This window comes from Desmodus rotundus, chromosome 7 (genome assembly GCF_022682495.2).
Source record: "Desmodus rotundus isolate HL8 chromosome 7, HLdesRot8A.1, whole genome shotgun sequence".
Taxonomy (NCBI): Eukaryota; Metazoa; Chordata; class Mammalia; order Chiroptera; family Phyllostomidae; genus Desmodus; species Desmodus rotundus.
Genome location: NC_071393.1, coordinates 55501019 through 55524467, shown reverse-complemented (window position 1 = coordinate 55524467; position 23449 = coordinate 55501019). Strand labels below are relative to the sequence as shown.

At 35.6% G+C, this 23449-nt stretch overlaps 1 protein-coding gene across 1 annotated transcript in view; it reads left to right on the top strand.

Moving 5' to 3' along the window:
- NUBPL (NUBP iron-sulfur cluster assembly factor, mitochondrial) overlaps positions 1–23449 on the top strand; it is a 237786-nt gene that overhangs the window by 69293 nt on the left and 145044 nt on the right. Inside the window, exons 5-6 of the mRNA XM_024551342.3 lie at positions 18290–18329; positions 18420–18510. Coding sequence (XP_024407110.2) covers positions 18290–18329; positions 18420–18510 — 131 coding nt within the window. The remainder of the gene's footprint in view (positions 1–18289; positions 18330–18419; positions 18511–23449) is intronic.

Below are 23449 nucleotides of genomic sequence, written 5' to 3'. Positions count from 1 at the left end.
TTGATTAAAGCAGGGAGGGAGAAATAATGTTAGGTTATCTAGATTTGATTAAATTCATCAGCAGGCCTCTGTTATTTATAGATAAGGTATGTTATATAAAATATTAATAAAGTTAGCCAGAATCTAGATACTCCATAACCCACAATATATATGTGCATAAGAAAATTATCCAGAAGAAAAGAGAAGAAAATACTGATGTAATATAGCAAAGTGATTTATTCATCTCTGAAGCATCATAGTGGCAATTATTTACATGTAAGCTATGTGTTACCTGCCTTATACTTTTAATTTATTGATATACATGGAAGGGTAATTTTATGTTAACGCCAGGATGACATGAAACCAGGAAGACGAAAACCAGGACGATGCACACCAGACCATCACTTGACCAGCTTCAAGGTCCTTATCAGAGTGGATTGTTGGTCTGCACATGGAGAACTTTTCAACCCTCTCTCCTTGATCTCTTTGTTCTGCTTTCCCTCTACCTCCTTCTAAAAATCCCTGCCTATACTAAGATGTTAAGATGGGGTTTGAAACAGGAGTTCCCCATCCTCTTGAGATGCTGGCACTTAAATAAATCACTTTCCTTTTCACCAGCACCTGTCTCACAAGTTTGGCTTTAGTTGTGGCAGGCAGCTGGACCTGTATTCAGTTACAAGGTCATCACTTACTGTGACCAAACTCAAGTCCAGCTGCCTGCTGCTTGGAAAGCCAATACTTAGAGACAAGTGGTTTTATTTTAGTTGGCAACCTGGAAGGTGGGGGACTCTTGTTTCAAAGCCCATCAGTCTGGGAAGATGGGGAATTCATGTCTCAAAGCCCATCTCAACATTTCTGTGCAGGCAGAGGTCTTTATAAGGAGGGAAAGGGAAAGCAGAACAGAGATCAATGGAAGGGATTGAAAAATTCTCTACGTGCAGGCAAGCACGGTCCATTCCAATAAGGCAAGTGATGGTCTGGTTTACATCTTCCTGGCTTAATCATCCTGGCTTCAGGTTGTCCTGATTTTGCATCATCCTGGCTCCACTGCTGAAGGTCAGCAAGTGTCCCAGAGTTGGGATGACTGAGGGTCAGAGTCTGCATATTGTGAAGTTAGTTCCTAGGATTCGTATACAAACATGCTGTTTATCTACAAGCTGCATGTTAGTCAGCATTTACAGAAAGAATGTCAAGAGAATGGTGGGATGTGTTACAATTTCCCACTGTTACAATCTGGCTTATGCCTAAACACCTGCAGTGAGAGAGATTTTGCTGTTTTATGACAGCTGTATTTATTGTTAATATTTTGAACAAAAATCTGCCTTCTTACAACTTTCACATGTTTTTACTAGTTCTACCCTCATAAGAACCATCTACTCTAACTCCTTTTTCTTTGATAACCTGTGAAATATTTTTACACCACGATCATAGTCCTAAGTTTTTTTTTCTCAGCTAAACAACTTATTGCCTCAGCTTTTCCTCATATGATGCAGTTTCATGTACACTTAGCATTCTGGTTGTCTTTCTAGCCATGGGTCACTTTTGTGGAGGAAAAGGTGTACTGTAATAAATCTAACTGAAAGTAATCTCACATAAATACCTATCTGGGCAGATTATGGTGGGTAGTCGAGCTCCAGACATATAACTTCTTTAGTAAAAGAAGTTATACTTTTAGTAAAAGGTTTGTTTTTGCCTTAAGCAAGCCCCATCCACTGTTTCTGTGCATTTAGGTTAACAGGCCTTTGGAATGCTCTTTTCAGACTCCTCCGAAGTGTGACCACCCTCAAGGTAGCACATAATCTTGTTAACTATCCTGTAATCCAATCCCCACTTTGCTTCCATATTCTCCCACATTTATGTAATCTTCTGTCCTTTATTCCAAATGCATAAAAGGAACTGCAAACTGTTATTCTGTGAAGCATTTTTCCCAATCTGTACAGATCTTCCATCCAGATGTGTATCCTCTATTTGGCTCTAATAAACTCTAATAAAATCTTATAAAAATTTTCTGCAGATTTGGATGTTCTTTTTTAAAAAAATTATATTTTATTGTTTATGCTATTGCAGTTGTCCCAGTTTTTCCCCCTTGGCTCCTCTCCACCTAACCACCCCACATCCCCTCAGGCAATCCCCATACATTTTCCATATCCATGGGTCATGCATATATGTTCTTTAGCTATTCTATTCCCGATGCTCTATTTTACATCCTAATAACTATTCTGTAACTACCAATTTCTAATTCTTAATCCATTCACCCTTTTTTGCCCAACCACCTGATCCCACTCCCATCTGGCAACCATCAAAATGTTCCCTGTATCTATGATTCTGTTTCTGTTCTGCTTGTTTATTTTGTTTTTTAGATTCAATTGTTGATAAATATGTATTGCCATTTTATTGCTCATATTTTTTATCTTCTTCTTAAAGAAGAACCTTTAACATTTCATATAATGCTGGTTTAGTGGCAATGTATTCCTTTAGCTTTTTCTTGTCTGGGAAGCTCTTGTTCTGTCCTTAATTCTAAATGATAGCTGTGCTGAGTAGAGTAATCTTGGTTGTAGGTCCTTGCTTTTCATCATTTTGAATATTTCTTGCCAATGACTTCTAACTTGCAATGTTTCTTTTGAGAAATCAGCTGACAGCCTTATGGGAGCTCCTTTGTAGGTAACTAACTGCTTTATTAAAGTAACTTGCTGCTTTTAATATTCTCTGTCTTTAACCTTTGGTATTTTAATTATGATGTGTCTAGGTGTGTGCCTCTTTGGGTTCATCTTGTTTGGGACTCTCTGCACTTCCTGGACTTGTATATCTATTTCCTCCCCCAAGTTAAGTAAGTTTTCTGTCATTTTTTTCAAATAGGTTTCCAATTTCTTGCTCTTTCTTTTCTTCTGGCAACCCTATGATGCAAATATTGGTACACTTGAAGTTGTCCCAGAGGCTCCTTACACTGTCCTCATTCTTTTGGATTCTCTTTTTCTTGATGCTGTTCTGATTGGTTATTTTTAGCTTCCTTATATTCAAAATCGATTTGATACTCAGCTTCATCCACTCTATTGTTGATTCCTTGTAAATTGTTTTTATTTCAATTAGTGTATCCTTTGTTTCTGACTGGATCATTTTTATGCTGTTGAGATAGTCACTAAGTTCCTTGAGCATCCTTATAACCACTGTTTTGAACTTTGCATTAGGTAGATTGCTTATCTCCATTTTGTTTAGTTCTTTTTCTGGAGTTTTGATCTGTTCTTTCATTTGGGCCATGTTTCTTTGTCTTCTCATTGTGGCAGCTCCTTATGTTTGTTTCTATGTATTAGGTAGAGCTGCTACATCTCCCAGGCTTTGTAGATTGGCCTAATGTAGTAGCTGTCCTGTAGGGTCCAGTGGCACAGCCTCCCCTATTACCTAAGCTCGGTACTCAAGTTGCGCCCACTATGTGCTCTGCATACATCCTCCTGTTGTAGTTGAGCCTTGATTGCTGTTGGTATGTCCAAGGTCAGCCACTGCCTCTGTTGTTTGGGGGCACACAACGTAGGCTACAAAGTGATCTGTAGGTCATTGCTACTTTTCTGGGCTTGGAGGTGCCCAGGTGAGGCCAAGCTGTGAACCAAGGCCAGATGCTGCTAGTGCTGAGCCTGGGGCAACTTAGCAAGTGTTATTGGGCTTGTTGAAGATAGGTGCTGCTTATTTGAGAGAATTTAGGAAAATATGAAGCATAGGGCAACACAAACCATTAGTTTGGAAAAGCTACTGCAAATAGCTTTGGTGGACCATAAAGTTGGGTTGGGGCAGGGTAATAGGGAATCACCAGGATGGGGCAAACAGTGTGTCAGGTTGATGGAGTCTCAGATATGGTGCCCACCAGCCAGCTCTGTGGTTCTCTTGGGGAGGGTTCATAAAAGGAACAGTGGCCTTTACCAGCACCTATTGTCTGGGAGAAAGCAGTGCCCCAGCTTTCTCCCTGATTCTGGACGATTGAGTTCCTCTCTGCATATTCTGATGCCTTTCAATTTGCTGCACCCACGCTGGAGCTCAGAGGGAGTGATTCTGAGGAAACAGTGTGTGGGCCCTTTAAGAGGAACTGCCAGGGAGTCTGGCAGTTTCTATCTTATACAACCTCAATCCCTGCTGCTTTTTACAGCCAGAAGTTTGGGGACTTCTCTTCCTGGCACTGGAACCCTGGGCTGGTGGCCCTGGTGTAGGACTGGGACCCCTCCCTCCTGAGATATTTCTTCTGACTTTTTACCCAGCACATGTGGGTGTAGGACCAACACATTCTGTGTCTCTGCCCCTCGTACCAGTTTCTGTGTGACTGCTTCTGTAATTCCATAGTCCATAGTTATAGGACTTCCATTCCTCTTGATTTCTGATGGTTCTGAATAATGGTGGTTCTGGAGTTTAGTTGTAATTTGGATGTGGTTGTGCAAGGTGTCAATCCATGTTTATCTATACCATCATCTTGACCAGAAGTCCAGGTTTGGACATTTGTATGTCAACACTTTGTCAGTATCCCAAATAAATAAGTTTGTTCATTTTAAACATTATTTCTATGCATATTCTGAAGTGATGTAGTGAATGAACTTCTGATCACGAAATAAAAAGTAGATGATCAATACAATGAATGAGGAAAAGTGATAGCATCATTTCTTTATATTTCCTTATTAAAAAGGTTTTACTTATTTATCTTTAGAGATTGGGAAAGGGAGGGAGAAATAGGGGGAGGGAAACATCAATGTGAGAGAGAAACATTGATTGGTTTCTTCTCTTACTTCCCCCAGCAAAGGACCAAACCTGCAACTCAGGCATGTGCTGTGATCAGATATCGAACCAGCGACCTTTCACTTTGTGAATGAAGCCCAACCAACTGAGCCACATGTCAGGGCTATACCTCTTTATTTCTTTATGCCATTACTTACCCTACTCTTACGATTATGGAGGGAAGTAAGGAAGCAACAACTAGATTCATTACATTTCCTTAATCTCTTATTTTCTTATGCTTGTCTGAGATATTTTTCCTTCAGCCTAAGTTCCAAGGAATAGACAAACTGAAATCACTGTGAGATACATGAATTTACACATTACAATTTCACTTAGACATACTCATTTTCCAAAACTCTCACAGTTTTGGCATTTTGACTGTTGTGTCATTTGTGTTCCCCTTTTGCTTTCTAATTTATTGCTACCCATTAAAAAGGTGGACTCTTTCTTGTACTCATTATCTTGTCAACATTTGAAAAGATTACTTTTATCCTTTTATGGTAAATAAAACTATTATTAGCCCGCTATGAGAGTCAAGTAAGTAATAAATATTGGTGGACATGTAAGGTTCTGTTTATAGCCATGATTTATATCACATCTGATTCTTGGTTATCATTTTCTAAAAACAGCAGACTGTTGTTTTAAACGACAGACTGCTTTGTCTGTTGCAACTTCCCTGTCAGTAAAATGAATTGTGGCATTGAACTAGGTGAGAACATAAGAAAGCAGAATCCATCACTCAATAAAGAAATTAGTTGCATCTTCTGCAATGTACAGAATATCACCAAGTTTAAGCAGGCAATTAAATGTTGTTTTAAGAAGTTGCTTTAAAAATTGAAGGAATGTATAATATATTGGATTGCCAGAAAAGCCATGGGATTAAAAAGTCCTAGTAGTATAAAACAAATGAAAACATAGTGTGGTAGCCAGGTAGAACTCTCGTGGAAGAAGTTCTTAGGTTCTATGATCCTGTGTTGGTAAACATGCTACCTTTAGTTGTAAAACAAATGAAATCTGTTAGTATTAACATTTTTTGTACTAAGTTTAGAAAAACTTTTTATAATCATTGTGATATTAGATGTTTGTATTCGTTTTTAACGATGTTTGAAACATTTAAGAAAATGAAACATCAGAGAATCTGATGTGTTAGCTTTAGATTTTAATTTGAAATATTTAATAGATTTTAAACATTTTATGCAGTAACTAGGATTATGTTTGGTTATGAGTGAAAGAAAAACCAATACAATTGTAGCATAAACAAGATAGCTTTTTTTTCTTTTACATAAAAGATTAGAGGCCATCCATTCAGGCTGATATGACAGTTTTATTCCACAAAGACCTCAGGAACCAAGGTTTTTTCCCCATTCTCTGTTACACTACACCTAGGAAGATTTTAATTCAAAAGATGTAAAAATAATTTGATTAAGTTTCTAAACAGTGTCAGAGCATTCAAGATAATTGGATTTATTTCATTTATTAGTTTGGTTTATTAAATTTACAAGAGTTGCTTAGGTATTTAGAATGATTTTGGTGGTTTTGTAAGGCTCCCTGGGAGGCATTAGAAGGTTTGAGAGAATCAGACTTACTTGATTTATGAATATTGTTTTAAATGTTTTAGGCAACTTAATTTAACTAGCCTTATATTGGAGTTAATTGTTTAGGGAAATTTAATTTTTAATGAGTTAATTGAACACAAATAAAATATTTTTTTTACTAAAATTATAAATTATATACAATAAGATTTGTAAGATGAACATCAAAGCTTATAAAAAGTTTTAAAACATACTATTTTAATTAATTAGTATTAAATACAAGTAGCTGTAGGTAATATTTTTTACATAATATAGTCCCTTATAAGTTGACATTTCAGAAAGTAAACATATTAGGAGATAAGATGCTATGCACACAGAGTAGAGACTGCTGAACTTATTTTTTAACTTTTAAGTATATATTTTATGTTGTCAAAAGGAGTAAATAATCTCTTCAATATTTGCATATCTTTTATTAGACTTTGACAAGTTTAGCTCTTTGCTGTTTGGAGATTCAAATTAAAGGTTTTTTTCAGTATAACAGTGTTGTAAACAATGCTAGCCCTGTATACAGAGGAAGTCTTTAAGACCTAACTACTTGACATAGGTGTGAGTCTAAGAAATTGCAAATGTGTGTAAAGATACAACCACCTAACTAAGCTTTTTATGCGAATGGCTTTCATTGCAAAATGCTATCTTCATACTTAGTGTCCTTTAGCTACTTGTTTGAAGCCCATATATCATAAAAATGCGTATGTTTAAAAACTTGTCAGATTTGATACTTCCAGATTTTGGGATATTGGTTTAAAAAGCTAATTGTTCCTCAGATTTTAACTTAGCTTTTAATGTGAATGACATTTTTGAGGAAGGGACTACCTCAGGTATTAAGCAACGCCCATGTACAGTCTCCTTTCTCTTTAGATAAATGGTGGCATTTTCCCTCTTCAGTAATAATATTTCCTTATTTGTGCCCTGATTTTAAAGACACTGATATCATATAAAAACCAAACTGCAAAATTATCAAGTTTGTGGGATATTTCTTTGAAGAATGATTTTTTTCTTAGTGTCAAAGACCCAGGCCTGCCACTAGGCCAAATTCTATGGTTTTTATAGAACTTGTTTTGGTTGCAAGTTTACCTTTGTCTAGTGATTGTGTGATTAGTGTCTGTCTTTCCTATAGTTTTTATGTTTCATGACGGAAGATACTGTGTGTGATTTTCTTTGCCAGTGTATCCCTAGTTCCAAACCTTGGGCTTGACATATAGTAGGTGCTCAATAAATGTGTTGAATGAGTGAGTGAATGGAAAGAATTTTGTGGTGAATGTTCATCAATCCTTTAAAATAAGATTCATTTTTATAGAAATATAGTTTGTATATAGTCTTTCTTAGAGTTATAGATACTATATAAGTTAATTGCTTATAATCATGAATGGCATAGAATGGAATTTTTAAAGCAGTTACCATTCTTGAAATGCTTTAATGGTAGTCTTTAACCAAAATCACAAAACTATCCAACATTGCAAAGTTTCATTACCCATATGGACAGTTTCCAATTTACTGTGGGGTCACAGATGTCAGTGACACCGCTTTCTATTACTTCTTGCCTCTAATTTCTTATCTATATACTCTGACACATGGGCCATTCACATAAGCCCCCAAACCTCTAGTATAACAGAATGGGTAGAGTCGAGTAGTAAGGCTTTTATTGTATTGATATATATACAAATGTGTTTTTTGAAAGGAGTTTCAAAAATCCTTAAGTATTTGTAAATGTATTATCTTCTATAGTTTTTGTTGTTATTATAGTTTATGTCTTTTTATTGTAGCATCTTTGTGTTAGATCAATATTTTCAGTAGACTTTTTGAAATAGTTTTTCATATTTATGCTATGTATCTTTTTCTTTCCTCCTAAAACAAGTTGAGTTTATGGAATTTTTTTAATCACTGTGGTATAAAGACCACACTGAAGCCAGTGTTTTGTCTTTGGCTGTACACTGTTTATTTTCTCTATTCTGTTTACGTTCTTAATTGGGTCTTTTTATGCTGGCAGTCATTATTTTGTCATAATATTTTTTTATGTTTAGACTTTTTTGTTGCTTCACAATGTACACATTAACAGACATTTTAGTTACTAAAAGAAGTGCAATTTTGTGTTAAGTCCTCATCATATGGCTAAGTTATCTTTTTCTTGTCCCAGTATGCCACTTTTGGTTTTGCTAAATTGCCACTAAATGTTCCTTTTGCGTCACTTTCTTGTAGGCATGCATTGCTAGTACTTTTCAAATCCCAGCTTCTGAATCTCTTGGACTTGAGCTCACTATTGCTGCTTAAAAATGAATTAGAGATTTTTTAAAAAGCCAAGTAGACTAATGGAAGAAAACCACTGTTATATGTCATATAATTTGACAAGAAGGCTGGAAATGTCACTGTATAAACAGAAAGATTCAGGATTGCAGAAATTTAGTTAAAAGATATATCAAAATAACCAAAAACAGTCAACTGCAATTTTATAGCTGGTTACCCTGGCTCAGACCTTTCCGTGGACCTAAAGATGATTTATATTAATTAGAGAATAACAGTGCATCAGAGCACTGTTAAGTCAGGGCACTTGTCTGGGCATCATCAAGCAATAGAAGGAAAATCTGCTCCTATATTAGCTGATCTTTCAACTGTGTGTTATCTTCCAGTGTCATACATGTTGGCATGACCTGCCACCTGCTTCTTTGTACATGTATGTGGAACGAATGTGGGACTTAGGATGAAAGAGGACTAGTTGCAAATCCTTACTGCTTTTGTTGCTAGTTGCTTAACTTTGGGCAGATTAATTTAGTTTTCTGATTTTCACCTACTTTATATGAAGTATGATGTATAAAGACTTCATGTGTCATATGAAGACAACTTGTTAAAGACTACATGTGGTGGGTGGGTAATTAGTTTATAATAAATAATAATTTACTGCACTAAACATGCCTGGATGGCAAATATAGGGTATGCAGTTTTGTCTTACTATTTACTTTGGACTCTAGCTATTTATACAATTGTTTTGACCATTTATAAACATATGTTTTGAGCACCAGTTGTACTAAGGAAGGGGAATATAGTATTTAGTTTGGGGAGGCAGGATAGAGGCATAAGAAGGATGGATAACATTTATTAGATACCATTTATTGTCAGATGCTGGAGAATGATTATGGAGAGCTGACTTGGAGGCTGCTATGGAAGAAAGGGATTTAGAGAAGCAAAGGAGCTGGGAATAGCCTTCCGCTTTCTTCAGCGATAAAGTGGAGATAGTACTTGCCTCACAGGATTGCTGTAAGGGTTCAGTGAGACTCTGTGCGATGCTCTATGACACATAATGTAACTGCTGTTTTTTTTTACTCTTCTTAGACTGAATATAGTGGTCCCCTCTGTTATCTTTAAAATTTTTCTTTCCCAGATGCCTGACTACTCCTTTACCTGGGAGATAATGCATAGTTTTCATCTTAAATAACAGCTGGTTATCTGGAACATAATGTTTGAAAAATTCTGAGCCCACACATGGTTTAAGCAGGAAAGATTGTGACTAGCGATGCCAAGGCAGGTATAAGGTGGGCTGGAGGCCAGAAATGATGGTGTATGGGTTGTTGGAATAACAGTATGTAAGGAAAGTATTTATCATCCTCACGTAAAGTTCATTATTGCCTAGTTTTTTCTAGCCTTCCTTTCATTTCTTCCTATTAAACTTTACAGTATAAACTGGCAAGTATTCAGAAGTAGGATTCCAAGTTTATCTGCATACGTCTAGTTACTCGGTAAATATTTCCTGAATGATAAAATAAGAAAACATTAGTCTCAGAGTAGAGAGGAATCTGAGGTATGATCCCTGCTCCAAAATCTCCCATTTATATTCTAGTGAGCAGTTTCCACTTAAAAATATTTTAATCTTCTACAAAGCCAAAGAATTTATATGCACGACCCATGGACACAAACTAAGTGGGGATTGCTGGAGGGAAAGTGGGTGCTGGCTGGAAGGGGGCAAAGGAGAAAAAATTGGGACAACTGTAACTGCATAATCAATAAAATATATTAAAAAAAATACTTTTATCTTCTACAAAGCCTAAGTTCTCAGTATGGTTTACTTGTATCAGTTTCTTTTCCTAATGGAAACCGCCACATGAGAGGATGAGGATCTTGATTGGGGAACAGATGGGCAGGAAAAGGGGCAGTTTTTTATTGGGCAGGAGGTTGGGTTTTAAGAAATGTATGTCTGAATGGCCTTCAGCCGTGAGATGGGTGAGTTCCAGGGATGGAGTAGTAGGGTTCTGGGTTGGTACAAAGAAGGAAAGTATGGTGAAGATAAATGAAATTTTAATATTAAGAGTGATAGGTGTACATTTGTAAAAACACTGAAGAATTTTCTTTATAGTCTTACTTTCTGCTCCTCTCTCTAATATGTTATATTCCCCTCCTTTCCACTTTTAGATAAAGTGTTATAATATTACCTTTTTGCTGTCCAGGTTGGCACTTGAGTTTTGACCCTTTTCATTCTCCTATCTTTACTCGCATTCTCTTTAAATCCCTCCTTTCTTCCGGGTAAACAAGTAGGGTATTCTAAACCTTCCCTGGGTACTATTAGTTGGAACTACATTGCCTCACCCGGCCACTTGATGCTCTCCTGAAAGAACAATAGTGGGTGCAACTTCTTTCTTGTATCTCGTTTCTCATAAGAAAGGATCTGGTTTTCAGAAAGGAAGGAAGGAATAGGAAAGTGGATGGTGAGAAAGTGAAATGATAAAATTTGCACTGGTTGTGCTTTCCTACTTTTTGAAAGATTTTTAACTTTGAATGTCTTCTCGATATGTGGATAGAGGCTTGTATTTATAAACCTTTTGTTTATAAAACTTTTATTTACTTTACTCAATGGTTAACTATTCCTTATAGTTCATGAAATGAGGTTGTATATTTTTGGCTGCACTTTCTATCATCTTCAAAAGTAGATTTAATGTCTCTAGTTATATGATTTTAATTTATAACTTTTTGACATACATTTCTGAACCCTGATGTTCAATACATTTAAAACTCTTTTAGTTTGGGAGCCAGGGAATGAGTAGAAGGTACAGTGATTTTTAGGCTTACTGAGAATACCAAGTAAATGGGAAGGAATATCTACTACTGAGCTGATTCATTAACAATGAGATCACTACAGAAAGAAGGTCTGATTATAAATCAGAGATACCCTTGGAATATTTAATAATGTCAACTTTAATAGAAAGATTTAAAGTGGGCTTTCTTATGCCTATTTCCTTTTTACCTAATTTTTCAGTTTGACATGGTCACAGTATCTATTCTAGCTTTATAATTCATTTATAATATAAAAGTAGTCTCAAAATCTGTCTGGACTCTCCTGGTGACATACAGTCCATTAATTAAATTCACACCTGTTAGAAACGATAGATCTTTGTTGTAATAGAGTGAGGAGGATGCAGCAGTGTCATCCATTCCGTGAGTGGCATTGTGGCAATTGAAATGGTTTCACGTACAGTAAGGATCTTCCATGCTTCAGTGTATGGGCTATCATGGAGATACAGTGAGGTAGGAAATACTGATCTGTGTCGTAACTTCAGCTAATGGTGTTCTCTTCAAAAAGCTATTAGGCACAAGGCAGGGGATTCCAGAGTTTCTAGGTAAACTTTCAACCACTAGTACTTTGTTAGTTTTTCTGTTAAGTTTATGGGGAGGAATTGCTGTATACATTTTCTTTAAATAAAATTCTGGGGAAAAGAAATTGATTTGTACCTGTAATCATGAATTGTCATTCATTCATTCCCTATTAATTTAAAAGTATGTGTTCAGCCTATGCTATCGTCAATTCTGGTAACTTTTTTTTTTTTTCAAAGGAAAATGTTTTAGGCAGTGTTAATTTGTTTACTTATTCATAGGAGAAGATAATGAAGAATGCGTGTTTTTCTTTTTAATGTATATATGCTGTATATGTTTAGGAGATTCAGTGTATACTTTTCCCTGTTAAATTCTGAAGAAACACATTTAACAACACGGTGATGCATCTGCTTATGTTACTGAGCTTACAGTTTGTAATTTCTTACTTATTAAACTACAAGAAATTTTAAAGCACAACTTTTATTCTGAATTGGGATTTAACAAAAATTGTTCCTTTACAGTGTTAGAGATTTTGATTTCCAGTTTTGTGAAAAGACTGTTAACTGTCCAAGTGTCTCAGTCTGTTCAGGCTGCTATAACAAAAATGCCATAGACTGTGTGGCTTAAACCACAAACATTCTTCACAGTTCTGGAGGTTGGGAAGTCCACCATCAAGGTGCCAGCAGACCAATATCTAGTGAGGACCTGATTCCTGGTTCACAGGCAGCCAGGTTCTCACTGTGTCCTCTCATAGCACAAAGGGCAAGAGGACACTCCGGAGTCTGTTTTACAAGACCACTTATCCCATTCATCAGAGCTCCACCCTCATGACCGAATCACCTTCTAATTCCATCACATCTGGGGGTAGGATTTTAACGTGCGATCTTTTGGGGAATGGGAGTAGAGGACAGCATTCAGTCCGTAACACATAGTTTCAATGTTCAGTTCCAGTTTGAACTGTAAGCCATATTTCCTACAGGCTGCTTAGATCATCTGTTTCAGATGGAGGATTAACGAATAGGTGCTGTCCATATTCTCCTATTTTATTTTGGTGTACCCTTTTCCACGTTACATTAAAAACAAGGTAAGGCTGCCATTGCTACTGCAGGTTTTAGCCAATGCGCTAAAACAAGAAAAAGAAGTAAAGGTTATTAATAGTGGAAAGAAAAAGAAAAAAATTATCATTAATCCCATGTAGTATGTTTGTCTACCAAGAAAATTCAAAAGAAATGATAAAAATAAAACTATTTAAAAATAGTGAGAGTTTTGAAAGATATCTTGGGGTATATACAATCACTGTATAAAAATTAGCCACTTTCCATTTCTAATTCTGGCTACATGGCAGACTATCTGTTTAGAAAAACTCTTCATATAACAGCATACCTTAAATTATTACATAAAATATTAACAAAAATTATTTTTCAATGCATAACTCAGGTAGTAGGAAAGGAAAGGAATTTCTGAGAACTTAGACTTAACAAGAACATGCGCACTAATTGGTGTAGGTGTGCACGGCCTTCTGATCTTTGGTGGCTTAGGTCTGTATTTTATAGGTCTGTGTAGGAAGGAATGGAGATAGTGTGGTGCCTAAGGAGGGAGGAAAATTCAGTGGAGAATCACCATGTAAAAGCTGGGACACCCAAAGGATGACATCCTTAATAAGCGATGAATGAAATAGATCTTTCCCGCACTGATAGTTATTGGGGATTTGTGCTGGACTTTACAAGGGAGGCTCTGGGTAGAGTGGAAAGAAATGGACAGATATCATAACAAAAGATTTAGACACTACTGAAGAGGACGTTACTTAACTGGAATGTAGATGAAAAAAATACCCAGTGTACATAAAGAAGAGTTGGAGAAAATAATGAAAATTTGAGAGACATGGAGGATAGCATCAGAAGGTCAAACATAGTTCTAATTAGAGTTCTAGAAGTAGATAATGGAGAAAATATGATAGAGGCACTATTTAAAGAGATAATGGCTGAGAATTTTCCAAGATAGAACTAAAAATTAGGACAACAATAGGATATGAATTGGCCTGGGAGTGGGAGTGAGTAGATTTTGAAGAATTCACAGGAAAAGAAGGTAGAAGTATTGATTCATTTTACACGTGTTTGTTTAGATTACTGGGTAATCATTATAAGAATAAAAATAGACTGCATGATTTCTCTTCTAAAAGAGAGAAAAATGTAATGAGAAGAAGAATTTCAATAAAAAAAATAAGGCTACCAAAAACATGAAGAGTAAATACAAAATAGAATAGTAGTATAAATTCAAATACCTCAGTAATGTAAATATTATACCATTCCTCAGTTAAAATAATATTATATGTGAAAACAAAAAATAAAACAAAAGCAAAATCTAGCAAGCTCAAAGCTATTTACAAAAATATACCCTAAAACATAGAAATACACATAGGTTAAAAGTTAAGAGATTGGGAAAGATAGATTAGGCAAAGTGAAAGTGGGTGTAGTTATGTTAATAGCAGACAAAATAGACTTTAAAGCAAAAGTATAACTGAAGGTAAAGTATTATTACCTACAAAGAAACTTGTTCTTATGGCCCTTTATAGAAATTCTTCTCAAGCACATGGGGAATGTTTATAAAAATTGACCATATACTAGACAATGAAGCAAGTTTCAATGAATTTCAAAGATTGGTATCATCCAGACTACATTCTCTAACTACCACACAGTTAATTTAGATGTTTATTACAATATGATAACTAAAAACATCTATACATTTGGAAATTAAAAACAATTTCTATATAACCATGGTTAAGAGGAAAAATAATAGTGGAAATGAAAACATGGAATAAAGCTAAAATAAGACTTTGAATTATAAGAATAGTCTTAAATATTTATATTTAAAGAGAAAAAAACTGAAAATGAATGAACTATTTAACTTAAGTTAGAAAAGCAATAAACACGCCCTGGCTGGGTGTGGCTTAGTGGATTGAGCACCAGCCTGCAAACCAAAGGGTCGCTGGTTCAATTCCAAGTCCAGACACATGCCTGTGTTGTGGGCCAGGTTCCCAGTAGGGCATGCATGAGAGGCAACCACACATTGATTTTTCTCTTCCTCTCTTCCTCTCTTCCTTCCCCTCTGTCTAAAAATTAATAAATCTTAAAAAAAGGAAAAAGAATAAACCAAATAAAACCAAAACAAAACTAGAAGGAAGGATGTGGTTAAGGGGAGAAATTAATGAATTTGAAAAAGAAAATATAGTAGAGAGGATCACCAAAACCAAAAAAATGGTTTTTGAAAGGCTAATAAATTAGACAAATGCCTGGCAAAGTAGATTTTTTTTTAAATAAAAGGAGGAAAAATCTGTAAACATTGGAAATGGGGAATTGATTGACGCAACATGGATTTCACATGTAAGAAAATGTTTGGACAACTTTATGTCAGTACATTTGAAAATTTTGTTTATTAAAACTATTCCTAGGAAAAATATATATATCAACAAAACAGATTTAGGGAAAAATAGAAAACCTGCATTATTTCATACCTATGAAGGTAATGTAATCAGTAGTTAGAAACCTTACCACAAAAAAGCAAGCCAACACTCAAGAAATTAGTAATTACAATTTTATACAAACTTATTCATGGAAATGAAAAATACATAATACTCCCCAATTTAGTTTTATGAGACTAGTAAAACCTTAGAAGGATAGAATGAAAAGGGAAAATTACAGGTCAGTCTTCCTAGTCAGTATGTAAAAATTCTTAAGCAAATATTAGGAAACCAAGTCCAGCATTGTATAAAACAACTATGTTGTGATTAAATTGGGTTTAACCCAGGGAAGCAAGTTTGCTTCAACATTAGAAAAAAAATTGTTAATATAAACTCATCATTGTAGCAGATTAAAGGAGAAAAAGTGTATGATAATTCAGAAAAATGCTGAAAAAACATTCTGTAAAACTCAACAACTATTTATGATCAAAACTCTTCTTCAGATTATGAGACTGACGCGCTGCCTACTGCGCTGAGAGGGACCTTTGATCAGAACTCTTCTTAAACTAGGAATAAAGGGAATTTAATGTAACTTATTTATTTATTTATTTTTTAAAGGTTTTATTTATTTTTAGAGAGAGAAGAGAGGGAGGAAGAGAGGGAGAGAAACCTCAACGTGCGGTTGCCTCTCGTGTGCCCCCTACTGGGGGACATGGTCTGCAAACCCAGGCAAGTGTCCTGACTGGGAATCTAACAGTGACCCCTTGGTTTGCAGGCTTGCACTCAGTCCACTGAGCCACACCAGCCAGGGCTCATGTAATCTATTTAATATAACATATCTGTAAAGTATGTAGCAAGAATCTATTCAGTGGTGAACTGTTAAAAGCCTTGCATTTAAAATTAGGAATAAAGCAAGGATGCCTGGTATCACAACTTTTATCTAACATCATACAGGCACTCCTAGCCTGCAAGATAAACCCAGTTACATACTAACACCCATGAATAAAGAGTTGAATTAAAGAAGCAAATTGTCATTATTTACAAAAAATACTATCATAGAAAAATTTTTAAAAGTTTGACAAATTATTAAAATGAATCAGGGAATTTAGCAAGATGGCTAGATATAAGATTAATATATGAGAAAATTAAATTTCAATATACCAGCAATAAAGGGGTAGAAAATGTAATTTCGAAAAAAGATACAAATTCCTTAAAAAATACAGAGTAACTTGGAATAAATCTAACAAAAGTGAGGCGGGGAGAGGTTAGGGGTGGAAGGATTGGGCCAAAATGAAAAAGGACTCGTGGACGTGGACAACAGTGTGGTGATTGCTTGGGGTAGGGGGATTAAAGAGGCTTAAATGGTAATTGAGAAAGTATAATAAAGAGAAGAAAATGAAAAAACATACAAATCTTATGTGGAAAAAACTAAAGCTTTATTGAAAGATTTAAAGATGTCAGTAAATGGAGAAACAAATGATGTTCATAGCAAAGACTGAATTTTATAAAGATGTCAATTTTCTTAATAGTTGTGCAAATTCACTCCAAATCCCATTTGTGGAAAGTGACAAAGTTGAACTTATAATTTATAAAGATGAACAAAGGGCCATGAATAGGCAAGATACTCCTGAAGAGAGAGGCTTGCTCTGCCACATGGAAGGTCTTGAGCTACAGTACTATATACCCTGCTTTGCACTGGCTCAAGGATAGACAAATATACTAGTGGAACTAAATAGAGAGCCCAGAAACAGAACTACACATATATAGAAACTTGATTTGTGACAGAGCTGGTATTGCAGATTATTGATGGTGGGACAGTTATCCACAAAGGAAATAAAAAGAAAATGGATCCTTACACCTTACACAGAAATTAATTCCAGATGGTTTAAGCACTAAATGTGAAATACAAAATTATTAAGTGTTTAGAAGACAATATATGAGAATATCTCAATGACAACATATTAGGGAAGACTTTCATAGAAAAGATCCAAACATAATAAACCTTAAAGGAAAAAATTGATTAATTTGATTACGTAAGAAGTAAGAACTTCTGTTAGTCAAAAAACACTATAAAGGGTTCAGCAGAGCCATGTTCAAGATGATGTATTTAAATGCTTAGTGCATTTGATTAATGTATTTGATATTTACACAGCTGGAGTGGAGTTTAGGAACAAATTGCTAGTAAATACATAGAAACTGAAGGAAACACACACGTGTCCAACATCTTCCTACCACTAGTTCAGGGAGATAGAGGAAAAATAATCATATCATATGCTGTATTACTCAGCCATTAATAACATTTACATGCTTATCGCATGGAAATTCTAATATAATTACGACTGAGAGGATAAATGCATGAAGAGTGTGCCTGTGCTGGTGAAAAAGAGCTAAATCCTGTCATATTTAATGAAGTAACTAAAAACTGTCAAACTTCGAGTACGGTTTAGGGATTAGTTAATTGTGTTGCATCAGTGTTCATTTCCTGGTTGTGCTAATTGTACTATGGTTATGTCAGATGTTAATATTAGGGAAAGCTAGGTGAAGGGCATATGAGCACTGTACTAGTCTTTGCACCTTTCTGTTAAAAAAATCATTTGAATATATGTAATTTATGTATCTGTATATATGGAAAAATTGGTGGACATTACTTATTGAGGCTATTTTTTAAAAACATATTTGAAAATGGTAGATGATTGCTCCTAATGAAACAGTATCCCAACTCATTTTAAATGTTGCTTCTATTGGTAGTATTAGTTTTATGCTTGGTAAATATTTAAATTTTTGCAAATTGAGGTGAATTAGTTGGAGGTTAAAAGAACTGCAGTATGAGTAGTCTATTTGTATTTTTAATTTGACACTGATGAGAAAACAAGTCAGTATGTTTATATATATAGACTCTTCTAAAAGAGAGATTTATTTTTAACTTTTTTTATTTCAGGCAACCTAATGAGGCCTCTTTTGAATTACGGTATTGCTTGGTGAGCATATCTTTTTTACTTTATGTTGCTTTTCAGAACACTGTTGATTAATTTATGTAAATTAGTTATATTTTTGGTTTACTGTTGTAGTATGTCTATGGGCTTCCTGGTTGAAGAGACTGCACCAGTTGTTTGGAGAGGCCTTATGGTGATGTCAGCCATTGAGAAACTGTTGAGGCAGGTAAGGAAATTGCATTAAATATCATTTTATTATTGCCCACTGTGGTTAATGCAGTTGCTGATTGAAGAGCTACTAAAATTTGCATTTAGGTTTCAGATGTTTTGCAAAAGAATCCAGTTGATAAACTGAATGTATAATGAGTTATGTGGCACCGAGACCAAATCTGACTGTTACATGATTTAATCTCTCCCATTACTTATGAGTATTAAAAATCCAATGTCTTATTTTATATTGTTCTGTTGTTCTGTTGAGTCTGCAGTAAGATGGGGAAATCTATTTTATAAGTAATCTGCCTTCTTTAGATTTATGGTTAATTTCATTGTGGCCAATATGAGCTTTAAGGGCAATGTAGAAATTATTCAGATGTAGAAAAACATTATATAAACTGTAGTGCTTCCAAACAAAATAAAATTTTGTTTTACTCTGAGTACAAATGGCTATATATTTGTGTCTATAGTATTTGTCCAATCTAATTATCCTTAAGGAAGAGAACAGTTGATTGGATAATCTGAAAATCAGATGGGCTCTATGTTATTTATAGGAATAAATTTTATTTTTTTTCTTAGTAGCTGTAAGTTTATAGTTAACTATATTCTAGGAAAATACAATAAGTAATTTGGATTTTCTCCACTGATTTACAGCAATTACCTCCTATTTATTCAGATTTTGTGAATCTGAATAAATAGGTCAGCTACTATGCTGACAGCTACTATGCTATCGGCTGACATAATCTAATCATAGATATTTCTATATATGTATTCATACATATATAATTACTTCCAGTTGTGATGTAGGTTAGACGAAATATGTCTTGAACTCTGAAACTTTTTGTTTTTCATTGTAACATTTTGACTTTCTTCTGCGGCTTAAGTTCTAATAAATGTGGTCTTCTCTCTCTGGTCCCAGAATCATCCTATTTTCCTAGTACATTTATTTAAGTCTCTTGGCTGCATCTCCTCCTCTTCTACACTCAGTTCCCTGAGTAGGTTATTTCAGTTTTACTCTCAACAACACCTTTTCTCTGCCATTCCTTGTTGACCTTAACTTTGATTTGTGTCGGTTAACTCAGCCTCTTTTTTTCTTTTTTTTTCTGGAAATTCTAAGCCAATCTGTATTCAATTTATAGTTAGAGTCAAGGGATATTTGAAAACACCAAAAGGAAAATTCTGATTTTGTCATGAGAATATTTTAAACAGGAATTTCCCCCCTCCTATCTTAGTGTTAAAATTCTCCACAGGAAGTGATTCGGAATTCCTCCCAGGCCTTTCTGGATGGCCACAGAAGGTAGAAGCACTTAAGCTTTCCACAGTGATCAGAGACTTAGAGGGTCAAGTCAGTGCTGAGAGACACAGGCCAAGCTTCCAGCTCAGGGATGCAGGGTTCCCATGTCCCTATAGCCTGTCCCCAGTCAGATGTGCACAAGTTCTCTTTTTTCTACCTCCAGTGTCCTTTTTAAAGTCTCAGGGACCCTTTTAAAGCTCAGTTTCCAACAGGTGACAGAAGCATCCTTGCCAATGAGCCCTTGAGGTGGAAGAGAGAGCACATGTGTGCGTGTGCCCGCAGGAGAGGGGAAGAAGGAGTTTCCCACAGCCTGAGATTAAACTTGATAGTACCAAATAATTAGGGTGCAAAAAAGGTTGTGCCTGAAGTTCAAACTTATATTAATACCTGCTTTTATAAATGAAGAAAATGTCTCGAGTCTGGAGGTAAAAGTATCGAAAGTCTGAAGGAACCAAAGCATGTTGTTGTTGTTGTTGTTAAATGTCAGTGAAGAGAGGATGGACAGGACCCCAACTCCACGCTCTCAGCCAATGTCCTGCCATTCTCCAGCCTCTTTTATCTACTGTTCAATCCTGTCAGAAAACATAGAATACTTGTGTTAATTACTAGCATCATAGAGTTTTTGGTTTCCCAGTTCAGCGATGGTCTCAACACTTTGGTCATCTGATTTTGTTCATTATTTTTCTCAATATTTATCAAATGCTCAGCTTAAAATATTTAGGGGATTTGATAGTGTAGTAGAGGACCTACTGGAGATTTAACAATTTGGCTGTCTGAACCTAAATTGTATAAGAGTCACAGATTACTCTTAAGAGTACTGAAGATACATATTTAGCAAACATACTACCAAATAATCAGGATGAAAGATAGGGTGAGAAAAGGGATCCATAACTTATTTTATTGGGATACTTGGAGGATACCCAGTGTATCGTCTATGACATTAGGATATTAGACTGCATATTCACCTTGCACCCTTTTGTAAGGTCACTTTCATTGTCTGTGTGTTTTAACGCGAGCTGAAAAGCTGATATTTTCAGACTGTGCTGTGGCCATGCTGATCATTTGAGCTGCTAATTGTGGAGTATTTCACTTCTGTTAGGAAGCAGGTAAACATTTGGTAAGTTTTAACATTCTTTGTGAAAATTCAGTATATAGCTTTATAGGTGCTCTGTACAGCAGTGTATTGTAGAGGGGACAATGTTCTAGTAGTTTCTCTCATGTCCTTTCCCAGTTACTATTTTGGGATGGAAGGGAAAATACATGTGGTCAGCCTGCCATCTTGAACTGGACGTTTGGCTTAAAAGTTTTTTTTTCTCCCTCTTACAATATTTTATTGAACTTATAAGTATAGGGCACACACAGGTCTTAGATGTATATAGTTCAATGATTTTTGATGGGTGCATATTTTTATGTAATCACACCCCCCAATCAAGATAGAGAACATTTCTGCTTCCCTAGAAAGTTTCCATGGGTACCCTGCTATCGTGTTGTGATTTTTATCACCATGAATGAGTTTTCCATGTTCTCATACTTTATATAAATGGAATCCTACAGGATGTCACCTTTTGTATTGTGTTTTTTTCTCTTAGCCTAATGCTTTTGAAAGTCATCCTTATGTTGCTTATATCAGTAGTTGGGTCATTTTTATTGCTGAATAGTATTCCATTACATAAATATAACCACATTTTGTTTGTATATTCTTTTGTTGATGGACATTTGGGTAGTCTTAGTTTTTGGCTGTTATGAGTAATGCCGCCTTAAATACCTGTACACATGTTCATAAGAGTTCCAGTTGCTTCACATCTCTGTCAACACAGTGGTGTAAAATAGTCCTCTTATGGTTTTAATTTGCGCTTGCCTTGTTTTCATGGTATTGAGCCCCCTTTCGTGTGCATATTAGATATTGTTTTATCTTTTTTTTTTTTTTTGGTGGAGTGTGTGTTCAAGTCTCTTACTCATTTTCTTATTGGCTCATTTTTCTTCTTGTAATTGAATTGCAAGAGTTTTAATATATTTTGCCTAAGAGCTCACTGTCAGATATATGTATCAGGACATTTTCTCCCAGTCTGTGGCTTGCCTTTTGATGAGCTGAAGTTTTAAATTTTCATGAAATCCACTTTTTCAAAAAAAAATTTTTTTTTACTGCTTATTGCTTTTTGTATTTTTTCTAAAAATTCTTAGTCTGTCTACCTGTAAGGTTGTAAAGATAGTCTCATGTTCTTTTCTCTCAGAGCTTTATAGTTCTGGCTTGTTCATCTTGAATTAATTTTTGTATGTGAAGTAAGATAAGGGTCACAGTTTATATGTTTTTTTTTAATTTGTGGTATAATAGGAAATATATTTATTCTTTGTTTTGGGGTCATGGTACAAAACTCCTAAAACCCTTTGAATTTGCTGGGTAATGATAGGAGTGCCTTTTGTCAGGCATAAGGAGCCCCTTTTTGAGCACACCTGAGTGCATGCTAGTGAGGGGGCTTAGGGTGGGGCCCCTAGACAGTTTCTGGGTGGGGCTGGTTACCAGAAAGACCAAGTGTTTAGAGGGTTGGAACGGCTAGTCCCACCTACTGATCCCTGGAAAGGGGGTGGGGGAGTAGGCTGAAGATTAAGCTCTGTAAAAACTCCTGAACAACAAAATTTGTTGAGTTTCTGGGTTGCATTTTGGAGCTCTTCAACTGATTTCAGAGTGTAGATGAGATTGGGAACCACTGGTGGGCAGTTCAACAACGATAGGTTAGTGAGAGTGGGGATTGAAAAAGGGCAAGGAGATAGCAGACATTAGGTGGCCATTTGTGATCCTTTCGTAGAACAGTGAATGAAAAAAGTCACATTACAGGGGTTTAAGAATGGATTTATAGCAAGACCACTGAGGTAGAGGTATACGAGAGATTCTGTTGATTAGATAAAATAGGCCGTTCGGGGGAGTGTAGGCTGGGGAAAAAGAAAAGAAAATAGGATGGAAGCTTAAGAAAAAATGGTATCAAATGAAATCCCTTTTCATTTGTTTTTCAAAAGGGATAGGCATACCTTTTCCAAGGTACAGGATACAGTAATGAGGGACTGAAGATTCTAGAAAATGAGAGGATTATTGAAAGAGGAATGTTATGAAAGAGTCAAAGGGAATGGGTTAGTAGATGAGTTATTTGTGGGAAGTAAGTATGTAGTTCCAGGTAGAATGGAAAGACAAGCAAATGAGGGAACTTCATCAAACTAGCACTAAAAAGAGGTTAACAAAGGTTATTAGTTCCTTGATTTTCACAGTGGAAAAAGATAGTGAGTTTACTCAATAGAGAAAATGTGATTCATAATTTCTATATTCATAAAAATTATCTGGGGAGCTCATTGAAAATTCAGATTTATAGCCTCCCTGTTCTACTCTCTCACTTGGAGATTTTCCTTCAGTAGGTCCAAGCGAAAGCCAAAGAGTTGGCGCATTTCATAGATCATCCTAGGTGACACTACTAATGCTGATGTTCTGAAATCAGGTTTAGGCATATGATGGTCCAGTGGCAGTGCTTTTTAACTGCTTTCAGAGGAATAATAGTAGTAAAAAGGAGATGGAGAGATGAATGATAGGATCCCTGTGTGGCAGTAAGGGCCTGATGGGTGCTAAGTATCATGAATTTTTAGTTTTGGCAACACTTTAGCAACTCTCTGACAT